Source organism: Toxorhynchites rutilus, chromosome 3 (genome assembly GCF_029784135.1).
Source record: "Toxorhynchites rutilus septentrionalis strain SRP chromosome 3, ASM2978413v1, whole genome shotgun sequence".
Taxonomy (NCBI): Eukaryota; Metazoa; Arthropoda; class Insecta; order Diptera; family Culicidae; genus Toxorhynchites; species Toxorhynchites rutilus.
Genome location: NC_073746.1, coordinates 61,727,661 through 61,754,141, shown reverse-complemented (window position 1 = coordinate 61,754,141; position 26,481 = coordinate 61,727,661). Strand labels below are relative to the sequence as shown.

Below are 26,481 nucleotides of genomic sequence, written 5' to 3'. Positions count from 1 at the left end.
AGGTTAATGTCTTTGCCTTTGGTGAATGCTCCCGTGACCGAGTGGTTAGCGTCCCACATTATCATGCCAAGGGTTCGGGTTCGATTTCCGTTCTGGTCGGGGGATTTTTCGTCAAAGAAGTTTCTTCCGACTTGCACTGTGATCACGCGTAGCTTGCTTGCTTCCCACTCCAGAATACATTCAAGGCGTGTTATCCGGCATAGAAATCTCAACTAAGTACTACTATCAAAAATGACGCAAGTAATACCTATGTTGAGAAGGCAAAAGTTCCACTGGGAACATTAGTGCCATTCAAGAAGAAGTCTTTCGAATAAATGTGACACAATTGTTTCTTGGTATGTTTAAACATGAATATTATCTATAAGATAAATCGTCCTGTTCAAACATTTGTAGTGGTATAAGGTGAGCCATCATCATCACCATCAATTGTGCCGTCAGATTTGTGCTTCCTGTAGCAATCGCACAGTTTAAATCCGTTCGAATTGCTTTTTGAATCGGAGACCGGTTCTGGGCAGGGATTTCTCAATGTCGACTGAGACCTCTTGGTTTGGTAATCACTGATTGGTTTTCATAAAAGGCCGGTATGAAGAAGCCCTGATGCTCCTCTGATCAAACCATCAAAGTGATTAAAAAAAAGAATCTCTAGATGTCTTGGCACCGGCCTTTCTACCCTATCTCCAGCCGAAGCGGTAAATGAGTGAATTGAATGAAACAATTCCGTAGTCCTGCGTCAACAACGCGGCTTTTTTGTTTGCAGCCCTCTATAATTATTGAAATTACTTTACACTCCCCTTGTCAAAAATATTTCTTCCCTTTTATGTTGAGGAATTCTAATAAAACCATCAAAATTAACAGCAACTTGAATGACAGATATAAAATCTCGTTCAACAAGGCGAATAAATGTTCGGAAGGTCAGTAACTAATCTCTGGTGAGAAGCAATCTAATACATGGGTTTCCAAATAAGTCGTAGTACAACAGGGCATTATTACAAATATTGTTTCTTTATACTCAAAATACGGTACAAATTGATAATAAGACGGGACAATCCAAAATGGTCGAAAAAACGGCACTGTTCCATACAAAACGATACATTTGGTCAGCCTGCACATTACACAAATGGGGCATTTGTAAACTTTTCCCGATTTTCGCTCATCTGAATTCTCAAGCTGAACAAATTCTTGAAAACGTCATTTAAATAAATCCTCTTACTTTTTCCATTTTCTCAGACCACGCACCGGCTTCGATAAATCTTCTCTCGAACATCTGGAGCAGCTTTTCATCAAAACCGTTGGCAACGAGAAAGAGATCCGGCGAGAGGAATTCAAAAAGATCGTGACATCGAAAAATGTAATGTTAACTCAATTTCGGTCCTGATTTGTTACCCATTAATTTCGAAACCACGATTCTTACAGCCCTTCTTCACGGAACGCGTGTTTCAAATTTTCGATAAGGACAACTCAGGCTCGATTTCGTTACAGGTGAATTGAGAGAAAACAAACAAAAACTATCACATCGCGTGTTGTTGTTACCACATTTTATTTTCGCACCTGTTTATGCTGTTTTTTTTTTATTTCACAGGAATTTATTGACGCTATCCATCAGTTCGCCGGCCAGTCCCCGGAGGATAAAATTAAATTTTTATTCAAAGTATACGATCTGGATGGTGGGTACAAAAAATTTTATTTATTTATTTCAATTTAATTTAATTAGGCTTAATTATGCTCACCACGGTTCCCATGCTCACATTCATTGAAACATAAACGAACCGCCCCGTTGGAAACACGATCCGGCCCCATGTTATTGGAAGAAGAGTTTACCTTATTCGGCCATTTCAGTCGATTTGGTCATAGCCAAGATCATCGATCCCTCGTGATTCGGTTAAATTTTATTCGCAAATAGGCACTTATCACATCAAAACATTCTGCTCCACAACGCCGGTTCTCACGTAAATATAAATCGATTACCATGCTCTTGAAAGGTTACCTGGAGTCTAAATCTGTTTCCCAGTTCGATCCATAAAGCCCATCTTGTCGTTAGCTTGAAGTGGTTGCCAAATGACTCATTTCGCAAACTAATACGTGTGTGATAAACATGCGAGTGAGAATATTTATTCAACAGCATGCACTAGGAATTGTAGGATGTTTTAAGGATATCTTTTACAGGGCATAATCCGCGTACATAATAGGCAAAAACTAGAAATAATATGAAGCTGAACTAGCGCAATTAAATCTGAGCAAGTTTAACCACGTAAATTTAGTAGTGTATGCAAAGACCTTTGAGTTCAAATTTTTGAAAATTGAAAAAGTATTCTGGATCCAACCAAAGTGAAGGACCGTACAAAATTTTATTTTATAATAATACCGAAGAAAACACTCATCCCATGGCAAAACACACAGAACATAACTTATTGCAGTTCCAATCATAAAAGATAATAATCTTATCACAACATCTCGTCGTGACGCTTAAAGTGAACGTAATTGCACACAGTAAAAATGAATAGCTTTTGGTAAGGCTAGCATTCGAATCATTACCCTTTCCCATCCTCATCCATCTGTCGTGAGATCAACATAATCAACTGTATGTTTTTTTTTTCTTTTTGCTCATCACTTTCATATTTTTGGCGAACGTTCCATTTGATGTTCGCGAAAAAAAATATAGGTGACGGTCTGATACAGCATCTAGAACTGCAGCACGTGATGAGGGCCTGCATGGAAGAGAATGGAATGCGATTCTCGGAGGAACAGGTTAGTGTCCAATCCACCTACATTGACTCAACGTGAACTTGAAATCTCCAATGCAGTGTACTTTGCTGAAAATCAAGATTGATTAGAAGTCAGTCCTGCGATTCGCAAATTGGGAATTTTCAAAAACCGGTAGATTAGACAAAAACAACCAAAAGCCATATTTCAGATCGCCCTAATTCTGAATTGTGCATCCTAAAGGAAAGAGTACTACGTTTAAAAAAATAAAAAAGAATAAAAAAATACTTGCTTTTTAGAATCTGAGACATTCTGCCAATCAACATGAATTTTCGAAGAAATATTTTTTTAAAAATTTCATTACAATGGCTTGTTTTTTACGCGATAGATGCGTGCGTGCAAAAAAAAATCGCGTAACTTCGAGCAAATCACGTCATTTCAAGCAAATTGCGTAAAAAAACTATATTCTACTACCAACCAACCAAAACACACAACTCGTCTTAGGAGTTGGCAGCAAAATAAAATCGCGTAACTTTGAGCAAATCGCGTGAAAAAGAATCGCGTAAAAAAATAACCCAATGAGCACTGGAAAACAAAATATTTATAAAATTGAAATCAATTTTTCTCATAAACGTAGTTTTTTTAATTCCTAAAGTAATATATGAATAGGCCTTATAATTTCCAACAATACATTGGAAGATGGATACTTTTACAGAGATACATACGTTGCCCGACGTTTAGGATTGTCGCAATGGACCCACTTTTCATCGCCAGTAATGATTCGATGCAAAAAACCCTTACTTTTATGCCATTGGAGCAGTTGTTCGCACGTGAAAAAATGACGTTCGACGTCTCGTGGCTTCAATTCATACGGCACCCAATGTCCTATCTTTCGGATCATTCCCATTGCTTTTAAACGATCAGATATGGCTTGCTGAACTACTCCTAGTGTATCTTCAAGTTCTTGTTGTGTTGGTGACGAATCTTGATCGAGTAAAGCCTCCAATTCTTCATGTTCAAACTTTTTTGGCGATCCGGAACGTTCTTCGTCTTCCAAGTCATATTCGACAAATTCATAGTGGCAGATACCTATTTTGTTTACGCTTCAACTTTTTGACATATACTGAAAAAGACGCGCAATGTCAGTAGCTTTCCAACGAATGTCTGGAAATTTTTTTCACTGGGATAATAATCAAGTTACGACATCTGTTGTAAAACCGAAGAAACTTACCAATACACCTAATAGTTTGTCAAATGACTCGTGAAAAAGTTGTTGTTAGAAAAACTATTTCCCTATAAAAGTACCCATCTACCGATGCATGGATGATTTATTGGTTATTATAAGGGCAATTCATATAATCAACCAATTCAAACCCAAGTGTTGAACAGTGTGAATTTTAAACAAAGTATTAAACAAAACATTTGTTTCCGCCCGGGTTCGAACCGGGGACCTTCTGCGTGTGAAGCAGACGTGATAACCACTACACTACGGAAACGACTGTTTAGTGTTGATGTTTCTTTGTTGTGTTCCCTTGTTTGGATAAAGAGTTACCACCAGTACAAGATCGTATAGTTAACGTAAGCATACGAAATCATTCCATTCACTTCACTTGTTAATCATTTCAGAAACTATCCTGAAACTAAATTCTGAAACTGAAACTAAATTCTGAAACTGAAACTAAAATTCTGAAACTAAAACAAAGAAACCTGTCATTGAAAATGTTGTTTCTTAATTCTATTTTTATTTTCTATTTTTATAGCTGTGATGGATGATTTGCTACACACAGATGAGGGATGAGTTTAATTTTTGGGTTCAAAACAATTTTTTTTGTTCTCCTTTCTTTCTTTGTTCTTTCTTCGTCTTTCGTTTCACTCGCCTCCGCAAAAAAGTGTTTCCAGTATTTTAAATCTTTCGATTCAATCGTCTGCTAAAAATGTTTATTTCTGTTACTGTAATATCTGATCCAGATGTTTCTGTTTGGAGTGCATCTAACTCAACTCAGTAAACTCAAGTTTGACTCACAATTGAAAAATGACATTGTTCTTCATATCAAATAATTCTATGATTCTTTACGAATTTAATGACATAAGAATCACCAAAAAACGATCACAAAAAATTGATTGATTAAATTTTAAAATATGTCATTGCATTTTTTGTCAACTGGTGCCCTTCCAGAAAGAAGCAGTTCTACGTGGAAACGGAGAGAGATGAACAGAATATTTCCTTGATAAGTACTTACCAATAAAAACTCTAAGAAGTACAATAACTGCACGAATAGACGAAATTCACAAATGAATGGAATATAAATTTCGATATGACATTAAATATCACAACAGTTTCTCACAACCAGGAGAGTTTAGCTTAATAACATAACACTACACTACATTACAAAGTGGTGGTTGATCGGATGTGATGCGGAAAGATAATAAAGTAGTCTTCAATCCAAGACCAAGTGTTATTATAAATACATTTGTTTCCGCCCGGGTTCGAACCGGGGACCTTCTGCGTGTGAAGCAGACGTGATAACCACTACACTACGAAAACGGTTAATCAGCTTAAATATTATTTCATTGTGTTACTCCATTCGGAATACATAAAAATTCAAATTGTGATATTTGAATTGGGAAAAGATTTAGGAATGCACTTTATACTAAAAAATCACAGTTAAATGTCACTGATTTGATTTTCAACGCTAGTCATTTCATTTTCCGTCTGACAGCATCAGAAAAATGCAATTGTTTTTTCATGTTTACACCAATAATTCATTCTTTCGAACCTTATCTTTTCTAATAGTATTATTGCTATTGACTTCAACTGAATCTTTGCCATCCCCATCAACGATTCTCCTGACACAGATGATCCCATTCCTCGTAAACAGAGATTTCAATTCCCGTTATTTAATTTTCATTTGTGATAATTTTATAAGTATTTTCCGAAAAAAAACTCGTTACCAACCATCGAATGAATAGCATTATGATTGTACAAGAGTGGTTGTTTTCCCCAATACTGTAAATGTGACAGATACACGTTTTACATCTTCGCTTGAAGAATTAACAGGAAATATTTCATCGCGCATTGACCAACCTGAACATGACCAACTATCCAGTTGAAGTTAGTTTATAGCCGAGTCAAACATTAACACGATTAATATGCAGTTTACCATTTGTGTGATGTTATCACGCAAGCAGCACTGCACCTCTGTTAGATTACAGATATTATCCCCCCTAGAGTGCACAATTTATTAAAGACCTTTCATCTGCTAAGCTTCGTATCTTGTTGCACACCTCCAGCCATCATCTAGTTTTTGCTGGCCTCCCCTCTTCAGACCAGGGTAACTACAAACAAAAAAGGGTAATCCCCAGCCTCCGATGATGGTTTGTCCCTCTTAGGCCCAGCTAGAGAACCAGCGGTGAAAAAGGGTCACATAGATCAAGTGCGCGGAGCGCATATATTTTAATTAAACTGCTGTAAATCATTTTTCTTTCTCGGTCCGGTCCGATGCAGGGATGCTGATGCGATACTGTATTAGTAGTATATGTTGAACTCATCAACCCGTAGTAGCTTCCAGCTAATAATATCGTGCACACTCCACAAACTCAGTGGGGAGAACGGAACATTCAAGACCACCGATAAATAAGGCTGGTTTGCCGGGAGTGTTTGCATTTCCGAACGCATAAACACAATTGGCCTGCAGAAGAACCGCGATGGAGATCTCTCTCCAGGAAACAGTAAGGGGAGGAACCCCGTTTTTGTGGGCTGCCACAATAAACAAGGGGCTATAAAATAAATCACGATTAAGGCTTCTATTTAACATATTAAGACAGATTCGTAGGACATAAATCATATCTCTCTCGCGGGGTAGAAGAATAAACTTTTTGCGGAACGATGCTGCTACCGTTGCGCGTTTGCCAGCCAGGCTCGCAGCTGGAAGCGTTATTTCACGCTCGTTTGGGAACGCAATTCAGTATTATTACATTCCACACCACACAATTCAATGGAGCCGGCGGTGGCAATTCAAACAAGTTCGGTTATAAACTATGTTTTAACGAGGTACCTCACAAAACAGATCCATGATAAAGAGAGGCGCGGTACCTACCATTATTTATTTCACTTGATATAGCCGGAGAACTTTGCATGCGTTGTATGGAAACAGTGATTCCTTTTCGCGTGGGAGTTGGAGTTGCATTCGAATGATATACGAGCGATCAGTGAAATGATATGTGACATAATTATGTTTTAGAAGTTGCTACTACACTCATCCAAAAAAAACATAGATGTGTTTCCGCCCGGGTTCGAACCGGGGACCTTCTGCGTGTGAAGCAGACGTGATAACCGCTACACTACGGAAACGATGAGTGGTAATGTATAGGAGAGCAATTTCAAAAAAGACGTTTGAATTTGTAATTGGTTTTGGTTTTACTATTGGTGTTCATTATTGTCAAATCGATTACTTTTAAGGTGGCCATACAATATTTGTCCGCAGGTCAAATATTTGACACTTTTTAGCAGATAAAGTTGGGCTTGAATTTGGTACAAACACTATTTTGTTTGTCACTCTTCGATTATCAACAGTGGCAAACAATGTCAAACACGGAACATGGGAAAAAATCGGCTGGCATCAAAAACGAAAATTGACTATGTTTGATAGATATCTACCATTTTTGTAATAAACGTTGGATTATCTCCGATCTCGAAATTTCCATGGTAATCATCGTGATTAACGCATGTCTAGCCAAAAATGAACCTGCAATAGAGTTTCATTTCAATTTATTTTTAAACAGAATTAAATCATTCATTCAAAACGGAGGATAATTTGAATTCATAAATTCATTACTCTCAATTGTATGTTTGGATGTATTTTCGCACGGGTTTACAAAATATTTTCCTCCATTGGCCGTTATAACACTGTGAAAAAATTGTCATTTTAGATACTATATCAACCTGGACAATGCAATTCCGATCTCGTTTCTACATGCGTGCATACGTTCTGCTCAAACCTGCCCACACTATTCAACAGAGTGTGATTGGTGAACTGTCGTCCAATAGCGACTTGACAGATTTGTGTCCTCGCGTGAACATACCCTTAAAACATTTTAATGGACTTTGAATGTCAAAACGTTAGTCAAAAAAAAAATTTCACCATGGTGATGTACACGAACGAGGAACGCTGAACGGCGTTCGGAAGAATTGGGCATATCCCAAACCTTATTGTGTCATATTTTGCGAAAAGATCTAAGGCTACATCCTTACAATATCAAATTGACTCAAGAACTAAAGCCACTTGACCGTATGAAGAGCCGAAACATCTCCGATTGGGCTCTGGTGAATCTTAAAGAAAATGATGATTTTCCTCACAAAATCATCTTCAAACGATGAATGATTTCTGGCTAAATGTCAACAAGTAAAATGCGTTATTGGGTAGATGCAAACTCACATGTGCTTCAAGAAACACCATTGCATACGCGAAAAAAATACTGTTTGGTGTGGTTTCCATGCCGGAGAAGTGATTGGGCCGTGATGTGATGACCGACCGTTATGTTACCATCCATGGAGAGCGCTATCGCGACATGTTAGAAGACTATTTTAGGCTAGATTTGGAAGATCATAACATCACTGATTAGGGTTACCATATCTACAGAATAATCTGTATTTATACAGATTTTTCAGACTTTTTGAAACCAAGAATCTGTAGTTACAGATTACAGTTTTTTTAGGTTTTAATACTGATTTACAGTTTTTTCAAAATAACGATCCAATATTAGTTATGGCTTGATCTCAATAATTTTTTTCCAATCTCACCAATTTTATTCACATAGCATTCAAGTCAGTCTGATGAGAGTAATGTTGGCATTCATAAGTGCGATTCACATACAACATACACGTCACGTTCACGTCCCGTCACGTCACGATACGTCAATGATTCTACCATGCAATTCTCATGAAAACATTCACATACACCAGTAACGTAACGACACGTCAGCATACGTTCAACGAAAACGACCGGCAGGGTTTGTAGAAAAGAATAATTCTCACGTGACTTTTGAAAAGGTCCTATGTAACAAATGTAAACAAATCGAGTTAATGGATGCACGCTATTAGTTTTCAATCATTGAATGCATTATAGAAACAATCGTTCACGTATCTATCTTCTTCATCTTTTAATCGCCGATGCAAAAAATATCCAATGTACAGATTCGGATTTTAAGCACACGAAGTCGTACTTCGGTCGTTTTGAGTTTTTGTTTCTTTCATGTGTTGTTATCTATGTCAGTGCAATTCAACGAGTGATGACAATAATAATCTGTCTTTAGAATGAAATGCTGATGTTTCGATTGTTCTTCAGTAGTTAGTTTCAAATTCTTATCGTGAAACGTAATATGTCCAATGAGCAAACAGGGGCAGTCAAAACGTCCAATGTAACATTGTTCACTCCGAGGCTTCAAATTTAAGCTCAAATCACGGAACAACTATTACGATTGGGTTTTCAGAGTTATTATTGACTGCTAGTGGTAAAAGTAGATAAAGATCGATACCTTTTAAGACAATTCGCGGAATAATGTTCGGGTCTTCAACTTCATTTTTCTCGAGTTGACGAAAATGTTACATTAGACCTTTTCAAAAGTTACGCGAGAATTGACGGAGACGGACGGCTCGTTTGGTTTTTGTCTGGGCTTTGCGTCTCGGCTTTTGTTTTGATTTGGTTGAACAGTAATTTACATCTACATCGACATTAAGCTAATTGAACAGATCTGTGATGCAACACGTTTAATTAGACATTTTTACCTCTAGTTGGACATTTTTGTAAACATTGAGTTCGGGGCCCAAATTATGGCCCCACATTGAAAGTCGCCACCAGTCGCAAATGTCCAAATGTGAAGCTGGTCAAAACCGACTCCAATGCGACACTGAGTGGCGCCTCAGCATATCGCTTTATAAGTAACTTACTGTACTTTTTATGCCAACATATCTCTTAGCTCCAAATTTCGGAGTGAAAATCATTCGCGACTAGTTGAAAGAATTATTCTATTTTTTATTATTGTTACATAAGGGTCGGACTACGGGGTTTAAGCATTTAAATAATTGAATTCAATGAATTTTAAAAAATTTAGAACTGATTCTAGGCATGCTGATTTGGAAGAGGGCATTGTTTAAAATTGTTGTAGGTGGCGACACCATAAATAAAATTAAATAAATCATTCGTTTGGCATTCGACGTGACGGTGCTGGTGGAAGCATTGACTGCATGTGTGAATTGGTGGAGACGTTGACTGAACGTAGACGTTCTTCTCCGTAACGTGCTATGTGAATCGCACAATATGGAGCATGAAGTACTGGTTTTCTCATGTTCAATCTAAGGCGAAAAAATGCAAAAGTCTGTATCATCGGCTAACTTTACAATGAGTAAAAAAATGTTTATTTTTTCTACTCAAACACAGTGAATGCGAATTTCTACGTGGATACCATTAACATCGTCAAATTCATTATTATGCTTCGAAATTGAACTTATAAATTTAATACAGATTTCGATACAAATTTTCTGAGAAAAAACTAAGATAGAAAGATTTTTTGAGACTAAAATCACAGATTTTATTATATGTGGCTTCAACAAGACGGTGCCATTTGCCACTCAGCGTACGTTACAATGGATTTATTGAAAAGTAAGTTTGATGAACGTGTTATTTCGAAAAATGGACCGTTCGGTTGGTTGCCTCGTTCATGCGATTTGACGCCATTGGATTTCTTTTTATAGGGCTATATCAAGTCACTGGTCTATGCCAGCATGCCAGCAACTTTAGAAAAGCTTAGAGACAACATCCAATGCGAAATTCGTAACAATCCAGTCGAAATGTGTGGCCGAGTAGTGGAAAATTGGGCCCAACGGATCGCTGCAAAACAGGCCCGCGGTTGTCGTATGATCGAAATCGAATTTAATTCTTAGAACGTAAGAGTTGAACCACAATCGGAATTCGGAATTGGAACTCAATGTCTCATAAAAACTGTGTTTCATTAGAAAAAAAAAGTTGACAAGTCCTTAATGAAATACCCGTTAGAACTGTTCGTTAACTCTCAGCAGAGATGCCTGGTTTGAAGATGTCTTCATTTTAAAGGTTTTTGTTTTAATGTGAAGACGTTTTGAATACATTATGAAGTATGTAAAGACATTTCATTACGATAGTGTATGTGAATATTTGGGAATTTTTATGGAAATCATTACTCCCAATTTTTTTTTTATCCAAAATATATAGCCTTAATAAAAATATATATTTTGGATAAAAAAAAAAAAATTTGGGAGCAATGATTTCCATAAAATTCCTACTATTAGCCGAAAAAATCATCAAAAGAAGTAAAGCTTTTGTCTCAGTGTCATTTGCTCGCTTTTCTAACATGGCACTGTTACTGTTTACTTTTGTCCTTAATAATCAATGGAGACTTTTGTCTTGGTGTGATTCACTCGGTTTCTTCATGACCACTTCACAGATCGAAGGTTTTCCGGTTATATCGATTTCAGTAATTAGCTTCATGGATATGGTTTGAGTTACAACGAAAACTTAAAAGCTGAATAAACAAATTGAGTTCTTTATAAAAAATGTTTGACCAATGAAAGTAATCCATTTGTTTTGGCATTTGAATCTTCGTGCAGCCCACCCTAATAGAACACTTATCATAGTTCCGTTTTCGTAGAAGAATTGAGGCGACATTCACTCAATCAACGGTTTATCAAGTCAATTATTCTTTTAAAACTCATACAATTTCGTTCGTGGTTGTGCAATATAATCTTTGTTCTCAGTTATTGAAATTAACTTCAAAATTCAGAGGTTCACGAAACACGCTATACAACAATATTAATTAGAATGAACATTGAATAATCTATCAAACATTGTTCAAAACAAAGTTATACATTTTAGATTCCTCCAATATGATTGTGAAGACTTTCGAAGACATTTCTTCGTACCATGTGAAGACAAGAATTGGTTAGAATTGATATTTCTACACATCTATCCCGTATTTAATATACTATATATTAGATAAACAATTGAATAATTAGCTTTGCGTAGTAGCGATATCGTAATCAATGAAGTTTTATCGAGATTCGGTTATTGCTTGTTGAAAACTAAAAACAATGAATAGTTTTAAAATATCAAGCATAATCTAAACGCACTAAATCCCACGTTTTGGTATTCTTGTTCCTAAACTGTACCGACCTAAACTGTACCGACCAAACGGAGTAACTAGAGTAACAGTGGAAGAAAAATATGAAAAATACTACTGCGAAAACAAACGCAGCTATCCACCGTCTATACCATTCTATTCAATGGCAATATGAAAAATAAGACAACGAAGCCAATACGCGCAAGCTATTGTCTACTTCCCTTTTCATTCTTAATGCTGCTGGTACATACAACGGTTTTGCTCGATACAATGGAAGCCTGAAGAGAAGCGAAACATTGCGTCGCAAGCTCCACCTCTGTGTGGTCCTCCAGCCAGTCATTACGAAATAACTTTATTGCTCCGCTCCGAAGCGATCGTTCAGTTTCAACCGGGAAGCACGTGTTTAAATTTTCCTGGCATCCAAAGAGAACCGTGACCCACCGCTCCCGTGTTATCGATGATGAAGATGCAGAAGCGCCCGTGGCTGCATTCAATGTCCCTAAAGAAGAGATGCATTACGTGCATTGGCAATGAGAACAAAGTTTCGAAATGTGACAACTTTTTTCTCGCGAGAACAAGAATGATTTATTGATTTACGTTAGGAGTGTATAGAATCTTAGTAGGCATATTGCTACAAGAACATTACGTTCCCATGATTTTCCATCTAAATCCTAGATGAATTCCAAGCTCCTAATTTCCATTTTAAACCTAAAGTTTTAATAATGAATCCATGTCACAGTCCATCAATAAAAAATTCCAGTCGAACCGTTTCCTAAAAATTTCCCACGCGCATCGTAAATCAAAACATCAAAACTTCATTCAAGAACCAACAATTTGTTTATATCCGCAATCTACAATTCTGGTTTATAAACTGTCCCACTTTGTTACGCAAGGTGTTAATAACACAATACCGTTATGAATCATAGCAATGTTACCCTTTATTCTATGCTTCACCCAATGAGTTCTCTCGGCTCTCTCTCTCTCTCCTCATTTCCATTAACAAACACGCCCATTAACGTATGCATTAAAAAACCGCGTAAATTTCGGATGGCGATGAAAAAAAAACTACAAAATATAATTCAATGAACCATTTTTTATTATTTGGACATAATGAAGCATAAATTAAAAAAATTTATTGGTTAGCTTCGTAAAAAAAAACCTTTTAATTGAAGGAGGTAAATAACAGTTACTTATCCAGTGCACAAACAGCTAAACAATACGGTGTACATCATACGACAAATGTGAAATCAACAAACAGTATAAGAAATATAAAAAATATGCTGCTAAAAGTCTCCTACCTTTAAATATTCAGAATAATTTATCATTTTAAAAGTTCTTTTATTTTGTTTTGAAAAAAAATACAGTCAGCTAGAAACGACAGTATGCATGTGGTTTCTCAATGAACGAGAACTTAACAATATCATTTCTTCTAAAGATATTCACTTGCAGGGTGAAAAGTTCACATCTAATTTTTTAGTACCTGCGTCATTTAGGCTAAGTTAATTTTAAAAAGAGGGTCTCCCTTCGTAAACTTGAAATATCGAAAAATTTTCGGTCGATTTGCAGGCAGTGGACAATTTCAAAAACTGAAAATGATGATTTGAGCGTTGTTGAAGTATATAAATGCGACGGATCTGCTTTATTTTTGAACACATGCAAACATTACATTAACTTTCGATTGAGTGAGAAAGCCAAAGCTATGAATCTGATGCTCATAATTTGCCATTCATTATAATTGGAAAATAGAAGAATCTTCGATGTTCCAAATATAGGATATTTTTAGTGTGCTATCGAGGATCTCCTAATGCCTTGATAAATCGACAACTGTTTTGTGAATGGGTCTTAATTCAGTTTGTTTGTAACCCAAAATAAAACTACAACCTAAAGCTATTTCATTGATAGATAACTAGAGTGATCTTCATTGTGGGGATGAAATATTCACTGGTATTAGATTGAAAACTTTTCTCCATCGCCGAATGAAACATATATTTCTCATCCAATGAACCAGAGAATGATTCAAAATAAGCAACTGATTTACCGAGAAAATCTTGTTCAGAAATACTGTAAAAGGCACTGAACTTGTAAGGCTATTTATGGTTCCTGACTCTTAGGTAATGGTACCGAAGCTCGAAGAAGAAATAATATGTCTCAGTGCCACATGTTTTCAGTATAGAGAGTGGACAATCAGAAAGAGATAGAGATATAGATTTTAAGAAAAATGAAGTTAAAGAAAAAAATTTAAGAGAACATATGTCAACCGGAAAACGAAGTTTTGAAATATGTTATCTATTAACATCAACAGAAGACAATTCACATATAACGACTGTCAAAAAATAAATTGATGCGATGAAATGGGCAGAACAAAAGAAAAGAATAGGCTGTTTAATAAAAAATACGAGAAAGTGCTATGAGAGGAGCTCCGTAACAATAGTTTCAAGCCTAACATAACATATATTATGTTATGAGTAGTATTACGTGTTCATATGATAAAAAATGTAATAAATGTTTTTCTATATATTTTGCATGTCGCACGAAAAATAGTGTTGAAACCAACATATTGGAGAAGAAAGCCAGATTTTCAATTTGAAAGAAAGATATGTTTCGAATATATCACGTTTTAATTATATCATGCGAGTTTTTTTCCTAGACCAACCTGATTGCACGCATATTCTAACACACATGAGACAGCGTCATCATTGGGTTTGGGTTTGTTAAAAAGTCACAAGTCTCTAGTTGCTAAATATAGGCGTCCAAATTGTTAATTTTTTTATGTTTTTTGAACGATTTTCTTCAAAGAGAAATTTTGATCATGGTTTGTCCGAAAATTTATTATGCTTTGTCCGGTTTTAGAAACAACCATTTTTGAATGAAAAAATCGAATTTTCAAGTAGATGTTTATTGTCATTATATTGATCCATTCATAATTTAGGCTTTCTTCAAAATATTGCCTTTTCTCGGGCATTTTTAACGATGAACTGCACTTAAAACAGAGAAACTTTATTTCTTTTTCGAACGTCGGACAGCAAAACAAAACAAACAAACTTCAGCGCGTGAATCGGCTGTCATAGTAAGAAAGTGGACAAACCATCACAGCGCATCGGACAAAACATCATCAGATGGCGTACAAGCATGATGTTTACAATATTTGTAAGTGTTATAATCCAGAAAAGATCTGAATACGTACCAAACGGTTCCCGGAATAAATCGCCACAGAAAACGACTGCAACAGAAACCACCGCTTATAAAATGTGTAGTAGGCTATAAATATTGTGGCGCGGTATTGTATTTCAAAACAAGAATTAACCGGGCAAACGTATCGCCCCAGGCAAACGTAACGCCCCGGGCAGACGTATACCGTCCGACGCTCGCTAGAGCTCGGTCGGACATTGCTAAAGGATCGTATCCTATGTTTCAAACTAACCGGGCAATCAGTGGATCCCAGGTTTGCGTGCGAGACACCGCCGCTTCCGACGGCGGGTCGGCGGTGGACTCGGATTGCGTCATCTTGGCGGCATGGGCCGCCTCGATTCCTTATCCTCGCCAAATGGGGACTTCGTCCCCATTACATTGTCCTCAGAATAAATTTCGAAAAACGAGAACAAGAGAATAAATTTATAATAGAAATGTGAGGCACATGATGTTTTTCCCGCGCCAAATATTTCTAGCCTACTACACTTTTTCTAAGCGGTTGTTTCTGTTGCAGTTGTTTACTGTGGCGATTTATTCCGGTCACCGTACCAAACAATCATCTGGTCATTTATTAAAAGTTAGCTCAAATGAGGGGCGCATTGACAGCAATAAGAGGTGGATTTATACCTTTTTATATTTATAACTTTCAATCGATGATATTTAAAATATGGGAATCCTAAAAATATATTTTATATCTATCTATTGTATAATATGTTTTATATCTACTGTAAATCATGAAAAAGACAATTTTATTTATATGTTTTGAAACATTTCAATACCTGACTTGACACAGGTGCGCTGAACTAGAGCATTCAGAAAAGTGGTCATACCAAGATCGCATTTTCGACTGGATAATCCATTATCATTTAGCTTACCTTACAAGAATAAATTGAATGATCGTCACTATTTCTCCTTAATGCTCTGTAAACAGCATGTTTCAGAACAGGGTAACTCCCGGCAGTCTTCTGAAGGGTAAAAACATGGAAACTTTTATGGCAATTAAAACCGAAATAAACAAAAACTGGAGGACTTATTCAAGTTTTCTGTTTTGTTCAGTTGGCGAATTTGTAAAATGATAATTCTAGACCTGAACAAACCACAAAAGAGGTGATATCCGTTTTTGACAGTCCAAACACTGGAACCATACAGGGTTGCCACATTTAATTCTGTAAAATTCTCTGAAAAAAATTGTATATCTGTATTTTTAGCAAAAAAAACTGTATCAAAAGAATAACAGAGAAAAATAAAAAGATTTCTTTCATTTTGAGTTTATTTAGCTTATTTATGGTTTGTTAAAGTCGTATCAATACAACAAAATTAATCATAAAAAGGTTTTCACATAATAAATTATCTGATGTTTATATATGGTTTTGTTGAACTTTGCCGTCAAATTTTCCGCCAATTTCATCCTTCACATTCTTTCTTGAGCCAATACATAGTTCTTTGCTTTTAAAGTAGAGTCCATCATTGTGGAAGCCAACCGATTTCTGAACTTTGTTTTGTTGGCGTATAAAACAAAGTAAGTTTATTAATAAGAAGATAGACAGAGAAAATTGACTGTAATTTATTGGATATTCAAATTTCGGTTTGATTAAAAATCTTAGAATTATGTAGCTTTGTTGAAAACCTGTAATTCTGTATATACAGATTCTGTATAAGAAATTTGGCCTAAAAATCTGTAAAATATAGAATGTTCTGTATATGTGGCAACCCTGGACACATATCTTCCAAACTAAGAATGGGAAAACTTTGTATACAAACACAATTTTCGATTTTACTCGATTAAACTCATTGCAATTTAATTTCCACGATTGTGAATGAATTGACGAATTCTACATTTTGATATAAATTCGTGTAAAGGATTGCTCGACAGTCCAGTTACGATCGCCTTCGATCGCTCACGAGGGAAAAATTGACATTTTTTAAATATTTTTTTTTCATTTACATGTTATAACCAGATTAAATTTACAAGCTCTATATAAGGGGATGTAGCTCAGTGGTAGAGCGTTCGCTTTGCATGTGAAAGGCCCCGGGTTCGATCCCCGGCATCTCCAGCTCATCTTTTTTGCTTCTCCTTCTCGAGGCAATGAAATTCAGCATCCACCCTATGATCGGAAGGAATGTAGGGAACCAGTATTATAATGTTTCTTCTGTTGGAATGTCTTTAAATTCCAGTGCGCGTAGAAATGGTAATACAATTATGCTAGCAATTGCTGCAACGATATTTTTCTTTCCCGTCTCCTCGTACGGTTCGCTAGAACTAATGAATGTTAATAAATCTCACATTGTTACTGACGTTTACAAGAAGAAATTTTCACCCGATACCGATACCCAACCAGCTCCCGAACGACATACAGTCTCTCATTAAACAAGACACCCAATGCTTTACAACTTCACAAGTCGCTCGTGGCTGCCGTGCTCAGCATTCGAATGACACTCGGTAATGTCCTCAGGTGCAGACGCATACGCATACGGGTTACCCGAGGAAGAGCTGCTTTTTCCTTGCTTTCCTTCTGGAAAAATGAAATAAATAATTTATTTTTCTCATTACGTATTTAATCCAATTTTAGCTGTGGAAATTCCTCAAACCACTTTTTTACGCCACCAACATCCCTCCTTACGATGTTCAGCTACTCCTCTGTACATCAGTGAACTGAAATCGAAAAAAACGGCAGCTACCTCCGAAGAAGCTTCCTCTCCAACTACAGCTTCGTTAGGCTTAATTAAATTATAAAAGTAAATAGGAGCAATTTTCAATTACATTAATAGCAATGATGGCGAAGCTCCTCTAGAACCAGTTGCAAAGCAGAAGGACCAGTGCCTTTGGAACAAGTGAGGCAAAAAGCGAGCAGTAACGAGCGACTGACAAATTCCTGAAACAAAGAAGCAATACTATTCGTCAACGTTCGTTTCGAGCATTTTAAATACATCGTATCAGAGTATCAATCATTTATCGTCAATTCATCATAATTTTCAATCAAATTTAACACAGCCATAATCCCATGTAATGACATTTCTATTCCGGGATATTCTAATTCAACTTTTCACCGCACACTTCACGACTTCCAAGCGACTGCTCTTCTAAACATCCGGCGATAAATCACCCATTGCGCCGCCGACAGAGCAGAACTCGCGCCCGGAAGTATAAACATGTCTTAACGTTGCTCATCCGGAGTATAATTTGTATAATAAATCGTGATCGGAATAAATTATAAATTCCTCTCCCAGACGCCATAATTGAACCGATTGCTACAAATAATTCCATTATCTCGCAGCATAACTGCCGCGGAAATCTACGGCGGATGTTCAATTCCGAATGGGTAGAGAATCAGCGGCAAGATTAATTGGTCTTGTTGTCACTCTCCCCGCTCATTAGCAGTAGTCGCCAGTGCTCCGTTCCATGGTCTCTGCCGGTTACTGCTGGACAGCTCGTCCGCTTCTGCAAGTACGGCTGTCACTTTGATGTATGCAATATTTGAGATATTTTACAGGATCTTAAATGACTATAGTCAACTGCGTGCCCACTGCGATGTGCGTTAATTATTAATTATTACTTTTATCTCTCATTATCTTTCCAACCATCAACGCGGTGTCACGGAACACAACAACAACAAAAAAATCCATCTAACTGAAACGGTGGCTCGTGGATAACAACACTCAAACCTCAAACCCTGTCCGTCGTGTTGAAATGATCGATGGCCCTCGCACCGTTCTGTTTTCGTTAACGTTTTTCAACACGCCTCTACCCGGAACCCCGAAGATCGAAGATCTGACCATGGCAATGTTTGAAGATGCCGATAAGTTCAATCGGGGCGCCATCACGTACGAAGCCCTCAAGAGTCAGCTGGAGAAGCACGGAGGACTGCTGGAAAATTTGAGCATTAGGTGAGTTCGCCGTCTCCCAATAATGATGAGTCTTATTAACGCGCCAATTTCGCATGATTATCTTAATTTAACCCGAAAATGAACTTTATCTGATTCCCAGCATCGACCGGTGGCTCGTTCCGTTGCCACAGGAGAACGTGGCGAGAAAGAAGCACAAGAGGAAACCGCTGCCCCATCAGTTGACGGCGCCGTATATTAAGAATAATTACGTGTACCTCTCGTTTCTGGCCATTTTCACCCTGATAAACGTGGGTCTGTTTATCTCGCGTGCGATCCAGTATCGGCACCACAACGGATTTGTCATACTGGCGCGAGCCTGCGGTAAGTGTCGGCGAGACGATGCTCGCTGTTCCTGTTTCTTGTGCCGCTATCAGCGCATAACATGCCTCAAAAATGAGAAACCAATCCGCGCTGGCGGTGGGTAGGAAAGGCAATTTTTTTAAATTAAAATTAGGAATGAAATTTGACTGTTTTATGGTTATACAGGAAGCCTTCTTACATGGCTTTCGGAATTTTCATTTTTGAGGTGGCAATACGTCTTTCGGGAACATATTGGGGTGCAAATTGGAAAACGGAAAATCGATCGCAGCACGAAAATTCTCCAATTTTGAGCGCTTACTGTTCAGTCATTTACAGAGGTATTTTTGGCATTACTTAACCATTTATTACAATAAAGAAAATTATATATTTTACTAGCTGACAAACTGGCAAACGTTGTTCTGCCATATAACTTATTTCTGGTGAATATTTGGATTTTTAAATAAAAAATCAGTAATATATCGTAAGTGTTTTTGAATGTTTTAACGATCTATAAAATTAATCGAATGTGATCAATAAAATAAAACGAATAAAACGATTTGAATGAAAGTCTGTTTGATATTTATGCCGCCGGAAATGACGGTGTGCATTGTCATTCGATTCGCCGACGCCCTGGTGCTCCTTGGTGGAACAAAGAGTGCTCGAATGCTTATTTCAATAAATCCTCTACTTTCAAAAATTTTCGCAAAAATGGCTCAATGGAAAATTTTGATAAGTATGAACTTTTGGAGACCAAATTCAAAAATCTTATTGGAGCAAAAAACCGCAGTTACTGGCGACGATATGTCAATGATTTGTCAAGGGAAACATCTATGAGTACCCTGTGGAACACAGCCAGGTGTTTGTGAAACAAAAACCATACAAACGAAAATAAAGAGTATTCCGACCGATGGATTCTTGATTTTGCCAAAAAAGTATGTCCAGATTTTGTCCCTGCAGAAGACATGTCTCGTAATACATCGTCTTCCAATAGTAATAACGAGACATTGTTTTCTATGACTGAATTCTCACTTGCACTTCTTTCGTGTAAAAGTTCAGCTCCTGGTTCCGATGGAATCAAATTTAATCTTTTGAAGAACCTTCTAAACGTCGCTAAGAAACGTTTTTTTATTTAATAAGTTTATTAAGCAAAATATTTTCCTTATCAAGTGGAGCCAAGTGAGAGTAATAGCCATTCAAAAACCGAATAAGCCAGCTTCCTACCATAACTCATACAGACCAATAGCCATGCTATCTTGCATCCGTAAGTTATTGGAAAAAATTATACTCCGACGTTTAGACGAATGGGTTGAAGAGAATAACTTTTTATCAGATATGCAGTTCGGTTTCCGCAAGGTCAAAGGGACAAATGATTGTCTCGCGTTACTTGCTTCCGAAATTCAGACGACCTTTGGTAATAAAAAACAGATGGCTTTTGTTTTCTTAGACATTGAAGGGGCGTTTGACTCAGTATCTATAAGAATTTTCACTTGGATGTTCACTAATTTTAAACAACTTTTTGTTTAAACTTTTGTTAAAAGCACATGCACTTTTCTCATGGAAATTGTGCCGTTTCTAGGACTAGCTACATAGGTCTCCCTCAAGGTTCTTGCTTAAGTCCTCTTCTGTATAATTTCTATATCAATGATATAGATGATCATCTTGCAGATGGATGTACTTTGAGGCAACTGGCAGGTGATAGTGTTGTATACATATCAGGTACTAGAACTATTGATTTGCAAAGACCGCTGCTAATTTCCTTAAATAATCTATCTACATGGGCTATGAAGCTAGGTATTGAATTCTCAACTGAGAAAACAGAAATGGTTGTATTTTCTAGGAAGCACCAACCTTCCGAACTTCTGCTTCAATTGTTCAGCAAAACCATCGTTCAATCCAGAAGCTTCAAATATCTTGGAGTTTGGTTTGATGCTAAATATACATGGGGAAAACATATTGCGTATCTGAATAAAAAATGTCAACAGAGAACAAATTTTCTCCGGACAGTTACTGGAACATGGTGGGGTGCTCATCCAGAAGACCTAATACGGCTGTACAAAACTACAATTCTGTCAGTCATGGAGTATGGTTCGTTTTGTTTCCGTTCTGCTGCTAAAACCCACATCATTAAACTGGAGAGGATACAGTATCATTGCTTGCGTTTAGCCTTAGGGTGCATGCAATCAACACACAACATGAGCCTTGAAGACCTGGCAGGTGTTTTACCATTACATGTTCGGTTTTGGGAACTGTCCTATCGCTTCTTAATCCGAAGCGAAATCATGAACCCATTAGTAATTGAGAATTGTAAGAAGCTTCTCGAATTTAACCAACGGTCGAGATCCATGAATCTGTACTCTCATGTCATTTCACAAGAAATAAAACCTTCAGCAGACATCTTCAATAATGTTAGCTTTCCGAACTTTTGCAGAACTTCCGTTGATTTCGATCTTTCTATGAAGGATGAAACTCGAGACATTTCAGATCATCTTCGATCATCGTTAATCCCTAATATTTTCGCTTCAAAATATAACCATATTAATTCTTCAAGAATGTTTTTCTCTGATGGTTCAAGAATCAACGGATCCACTGGTTTTGGTATCTTTAATGAACATTACACTAGCTTCCATAAACTTGAAGTCCCTTGTTCAGTGTATGTTGCCGAACTGGCTGCAATATATCATGCAATTAAGACCATTGAGTCCTAACCACCTGATCACTATTTTATTTTCTCGGATAGTCTTAGCAGTATACAAGCCATTCAATCCTTGAAACAACAGACGAAAGCATCATATTTTCTTATCAAAATTAGGAATACATTTTCTTGTTGATAAAAGTATTCGAATCACTTTCATTTGGATTCCTTCCCATTGCTCTATTCCTGGTAATGAGAAAGCGGATACACTCGCAAAGATGGGTAGTAGGGCACTGCAGGGCACTGTTTTTGAAAGACAAATAGCGGCCTGGTTTAAAGGGTTAGATCTTGACAGAAATTTTATTAGAACTATGTCCAGATTGATGTCCAATCATTCCGCGCTAAATGCGCATCTCTTCCGCATAGGTCTTGCTACTAACAATTTATGCAATTGTGGTCAAGGATATCATGACATCGAGCACGTTGTTTGGTCATGTAATGAATTTTGCAATGAAAGAATTAAGCTGGTTGCCGATTTAGAGGCTCATGGAGTACACTCACGCATGCCAGTTCGCGATATCTTAGCAACTCGCGACCCTAATTTTATGTTCCCCATATATGTCTTCCTAAGAAGCGCTAATGTTATTATTTAGGCCGCATCTCCTACTCCCACTGTCCATTCTCCCTTCCTTTCCTATTACACAAGCAGAACTTAGTACCCGTTAAGATAAGATCATTACAGGAGCTATTAACATAACAAGGAGGCACTCACTACCAAAGGATACCGTTGCTACATCAACTGGCGATGTAGTTGTTACAACCCACCACAGGCACTGTTCCAGACAAGGATTATATCGACGAGGCAACGAAGGAATAAATTATATATTTTTTTATATTGCACTGTAGTTTTAGCTAATTAGACTTAAGTTAATGATTATGCAGTTATAATATATTCAAATAGTTTTAAAATGTATTGCTTGATAGCGGCTCTTTATCCACTTGAGCCTAATTACATCAATAAAGAAAAAAATATGTCATTCGATAAACGACGAAAATAAAAATAAACAAACCAATCATTGTCTTAATTCAATGTAAAAAAAAAAAAAGATATGTAGAGGAACTGGTACAAATTCGGTACCCCGTGGGTAATTTGGTACCCACCCGGATCTCCGACGGTAATGAGCGCACTCTGGTGCTGAATAAAAAAAGTTTTCTAGTAATGTAATAACAAACATCAGATGCCAAAAACCCAAAATATACGTGTTTTAAAAAAAAAATCAAGCTTTGTTGTTTTTGAAATTTTTCATGTACGTCTTTTGAAAAATCATTAAAAATCGAATAGTGGGCCGATTTTAAATATTAAAGCTGATTTGGATGAAGAAATTGATGTTCTTCAAGGAATTCGAGTAAGTGTATCGAGATTTTAATCACAAATTTCATAGATTTCATTCCAAATTGAAAATTCGGTATGCGGGTAATTTGGCACCCCAATGTAAACATAGTATTGATGGTACACTATGCTAAGTATTGCCCATGCAGCAGAATTTTACTTTACTTTACTTTTTTAGTTAGAAATAAATCGAGATGAAATTTGTTCACTTTTTCTTGAAAAAATAGTTTTTTTTGTTCCTCTTTGTTTTGTAAAATTGCATGCTTTTTCGTCAAAGTTGAGTTAATTTACGTAAGATAGTGTACTTCACTTCTATTTTGCATGAAAATGTTAAAAAATACATTTTTCTGTGATTTCAGGACGATTCTTTTAATTTGAGAAAAATTTAAAAATGGGGTGCCAAATTTATACCCAGGCATCTCGCGTACTCGAATTTGAGTTGTTTCACTTCTATGCTCAAGGCTCCGAGCCAAATCAAGATTTTTGAAATCGGTTTGCGGGGAAATGTCCGCAATAGATCCCTTCATAAGCTGACGTAATATTAAGAAATTCCGAGCATTGGCCAAGAGCTAAGTCCAAAAAAACAAAATGGGGTACCGAAATTGTACCAGTTCCTCTAACTGTTACTCGATGTTATTTGAATACTTGAAAGGCATAGTCCTGGCCCTAGGTTAACTGTTTTTTTAAACCACCTCGCATTTCCGTCAAAACTTTATCCATGATATAAAATTATTATCAGACACAACTTTCGTTCAAGATTTTTCTTCAATTGGAGATAATGTGTTACTCTGTAGCATAGAACACATGTTTGATACGGGAGAGCGTGTTTGTTACACCCGAAAATCTATCATCATTTTCGCTTCAAAGAAATGGAACACGAAGCTCAATGTCGTTTATGACGAATTGTGTGGCAAAATTGCTACATTTGCACAATTCGGCTGGACTTGAATGGGACGGATTTGGAATTCCCGATGAAATTACACTATTGGTTTCCTCTGGACGTATGTTACCAACTAATCAAACTAAAAATGGGTGTACGAGGCAATCCTCGCTTTTACCTTTGAGCCGAATGCATCCTACAACGTGTGAGATCGAATACGTGTAGTATTGGAATAAAGCTCATCAAAGACATCGTTGAACACACGTGCTGTAATGTCATGAAAATGCATTGCGTTTTGGCCTGGCAATAGCAAAGGCTGTGTCGGCGTTGCTCATGATAGCGTCTCGTAAGAGCATGAATGCTTTGTAGAAATCAAAGCCGTTCGCTCTCTACCTTCGATTAACGTCGATAATGAATTGTTGCGAGGACCCACGATATCATAGAATGATGCTATCCTGACCACGTCGAACCGTCAGCCAATACACATAAAAATCCATCGAGCTCTCGCCATTCTCTTGTTTGTTTCGTCTCCTCTAACTGCATATTCATAGGTATTGATTCAAAATGAGAATTGACGTTCATAATGAATGAAGTAATTGTGGTGAAATCTCGTTGTTTAATGTTTATGCAATATCTTGTCTGTTCAGAACGGCCGGGGAATTTTTCGTCAAAAAAATCTTTCTCCGATTCCTTTCTCCTTTCGTTTCTCCTTTCGAATCGCAATTTCTCACGTCGTTCTGCACTCGCCTATCATGATTCCAGTAACGTCTTCAACAGCATGCGCATTCGATCAATAGCGTGATTATCATTTTGCAATCCAAGCATGTATGATATGAACAATTTTCTATAATTCATTGTACTCATTCAAAAAGGCCTTTAGCTGGCCGGTGATGCACCTGGGTCTATTCCGATTATCCGATTCCGATTGTGTCAGTATTCGTAATATAAAGGGTGTGTCACATCAAATTGCATCACGGAAAAAACGCTGTAGAAATTTTATTTTTAGGAATTATATCTTCAGCTTTCGCTTATAATCAGATAAGAGTGTATAGATCACGTTGGTCATGCTTCACTGTCAATTTTTCGTAAATTTGGAAAAATGTCATCGAACGAAAAAGAGCGTCGTGAATTAATCCTGTGCACTCATTTCGAGAATCCGGAGTTGTCACATCGGGACATCGGTAAGATGCTGGGAATCGTCCAATCCACGGTCAGCAGAGTACTAAAACGATACTTCGAGAACCTAACCATCGACTGGAAGGTGAAGAACGGCAAAAATGGATGCTCCGTCAGTGAAAAAGATCACAAGCGCGTAGTTAAGCAGTTTAGACGTGATCCGAGAAGTTCGGTCCGGGATGTCGCCAATAAGCTGAATTTGTCAAGTTCATTCGTCCAGCGGACCAAGCAGCGGGAGGGCCTGCGTATATACAAGGTTCAGAAGGCTCCTAACCGCGACGAAAGGCAAAACATGGTGGGGAAGACGCGAGCCCGGAAGCTGTACACCGAAATGCTGACGAAGCCGCATTGCCTGGTAATGGACGACGAAACCTACGTCAAAGCGGACTTTCGTCAGCTGCCGGGCCTGTTGTTCTTCTCCGCAGAGGACAAATTCAGCGTTCCGGAGGAGATTCGCAAGCAGAAACTATCTAAGTTTGCCAAAAAGTACATGGTGTGGCAAGCGATGCTCTTGCGGAAAGCGGAGCGCCCCCTTCGTGATGACCGGCACGATAAACGGGCAGGTTTACCTTAAGGAGTGCCTACAGAAGCGCTTACTACCACTATTGAAGCAGCACGAGGGCCCGACCATCTTCTGGCTGGATCTCGCTTCGTGCCACTATTCAAAGGACGTGTTGGAGTGGTACGAAGCCAACGGGGTCACCTTCGTGCCAAAGAAAATGAACCCGCCCAACGCACCGGAGCTTCGCCCAATAAAGAAATATTGGGCGATTATGAAGCAGGCCCTCCGGAAGAACCCAAAAGTTGTCAAATCGGAGGCGGACTTCAAGAGAAAATGGATTTCTGTTCAAAAAATACTACAACCTGACGTTGTACAGAACCTTATGGACGGGGTAGAGAGGAAGGTGCGAGCATACGGGCTTGGGCTCGAAGTATGAATAAAAAGAAAATGCCAAAAGTTGTTTAATAGTTTTTATTTTACTGTCTAAAATTTTCAAAAGGATCGGTCTACTGGGCGAATTTCTACAGGGTTTTTTCCGTGATGCAATTTGATGTGACACACCCTTTATGTGAACTTTATCATGAGAAGCAATAATTTTGTTGATACAGTTTCATTGGATTTTCAACTAGAAAACGAAATGTAAATATTTGTTTTATAATAACTTTTTGACTTTTGAA

General features: G+C 37.4%; 1 protein-coding gene, 1 long non-coding RNA gene, 4 other non-coding genes and 1 pseudogene across 6 annotated transcripts in view; 3 read left to right on the top strand and 4 right to left on the bottom strand.

The window, feature by feature from the left end:
• LOC129776333 (NADPH oxidase 5) overlaps window positions 1–26,481 on the top strand; it is a 232,572-nt gene that overhangs the window by 192,292 nt on the left and 13,799 nt on the right. Inside the window, exons 5-10 of the mRNA XM_055781919.1 lie at window positions 1,228–1,348; window positions 1,414–1,479; window positions 1,580–1,664; window positions 2,660–2,745; window positions 18,800–18,924; window positions 19,025–19,245. Coding sequence (XP_055637894.1) covers window positions 1,228–1,348; window positions 1,414–1,479; window positions 1,580–1,664; window positions 2,660–2,745; window positions 18,800–18,924; window positions 19,025–19,245 — 704 coding nt within the window. The remainder of the gene's footprint in view (window positions 1–1,227; window positions 1,349–1,413; window positions 1,480–1,579; window positions 1,665–2,659; window positions 2,746–18,799; window positions 18,925–19,024; window positions 19,246–26,481) is intronic.
• On the bottom strand, window positions 4,124–4,196 carry Trnav-cac (transfer RNA valine (anticodon CAC)). Its single transcript has one exon. It is a non-coding gene; the product is annotated as a tRNA-Val (tRNA).
• Window positions 5,173–5,245, bottom strand: Trnav-cac (transfer RNA valine (anticodon CAC)). Its single transcript has one exon. It is a non-coding gene; the product is annotated as a tRNA-Val (tRNA).
• Trnav-cac (transfer RNA valine (anticodon CAC)) lies at window positions 6,979–7,051 on the bottom strand. The gene has a single exon. It is a non-coding gene; the product is annotated as a tRNA-Val (tRNA).
• On the top strand, window positions 11,745–11,877 carry LOC129780894 (U4 spliceosomal RNA; annotated as a pseudogene).
• On the bottom strand, window positions 16,391–18,026 carry LOC129776336 (uncharacterized). The gene is made up of 3 exons (XR_008743089.1): window positions 17,629–18,026; window positions 17,358–17,552; window positions 16,391–17,299 (listed from the first exon to the last, which is right to left on the bottom strand). It is a non-coding gene; the product is annotated as an uncharacterized LOC129776336 (long non-coding RNA).
• On the top strand, window positions 17,022–17,093 carry Trnaa-ugc (transfer RNA alanine (anticodon UGC)). Its single transcript has one exon. It is a non-coding gene; the product is annotated as a tRNA-Ala (tRNA).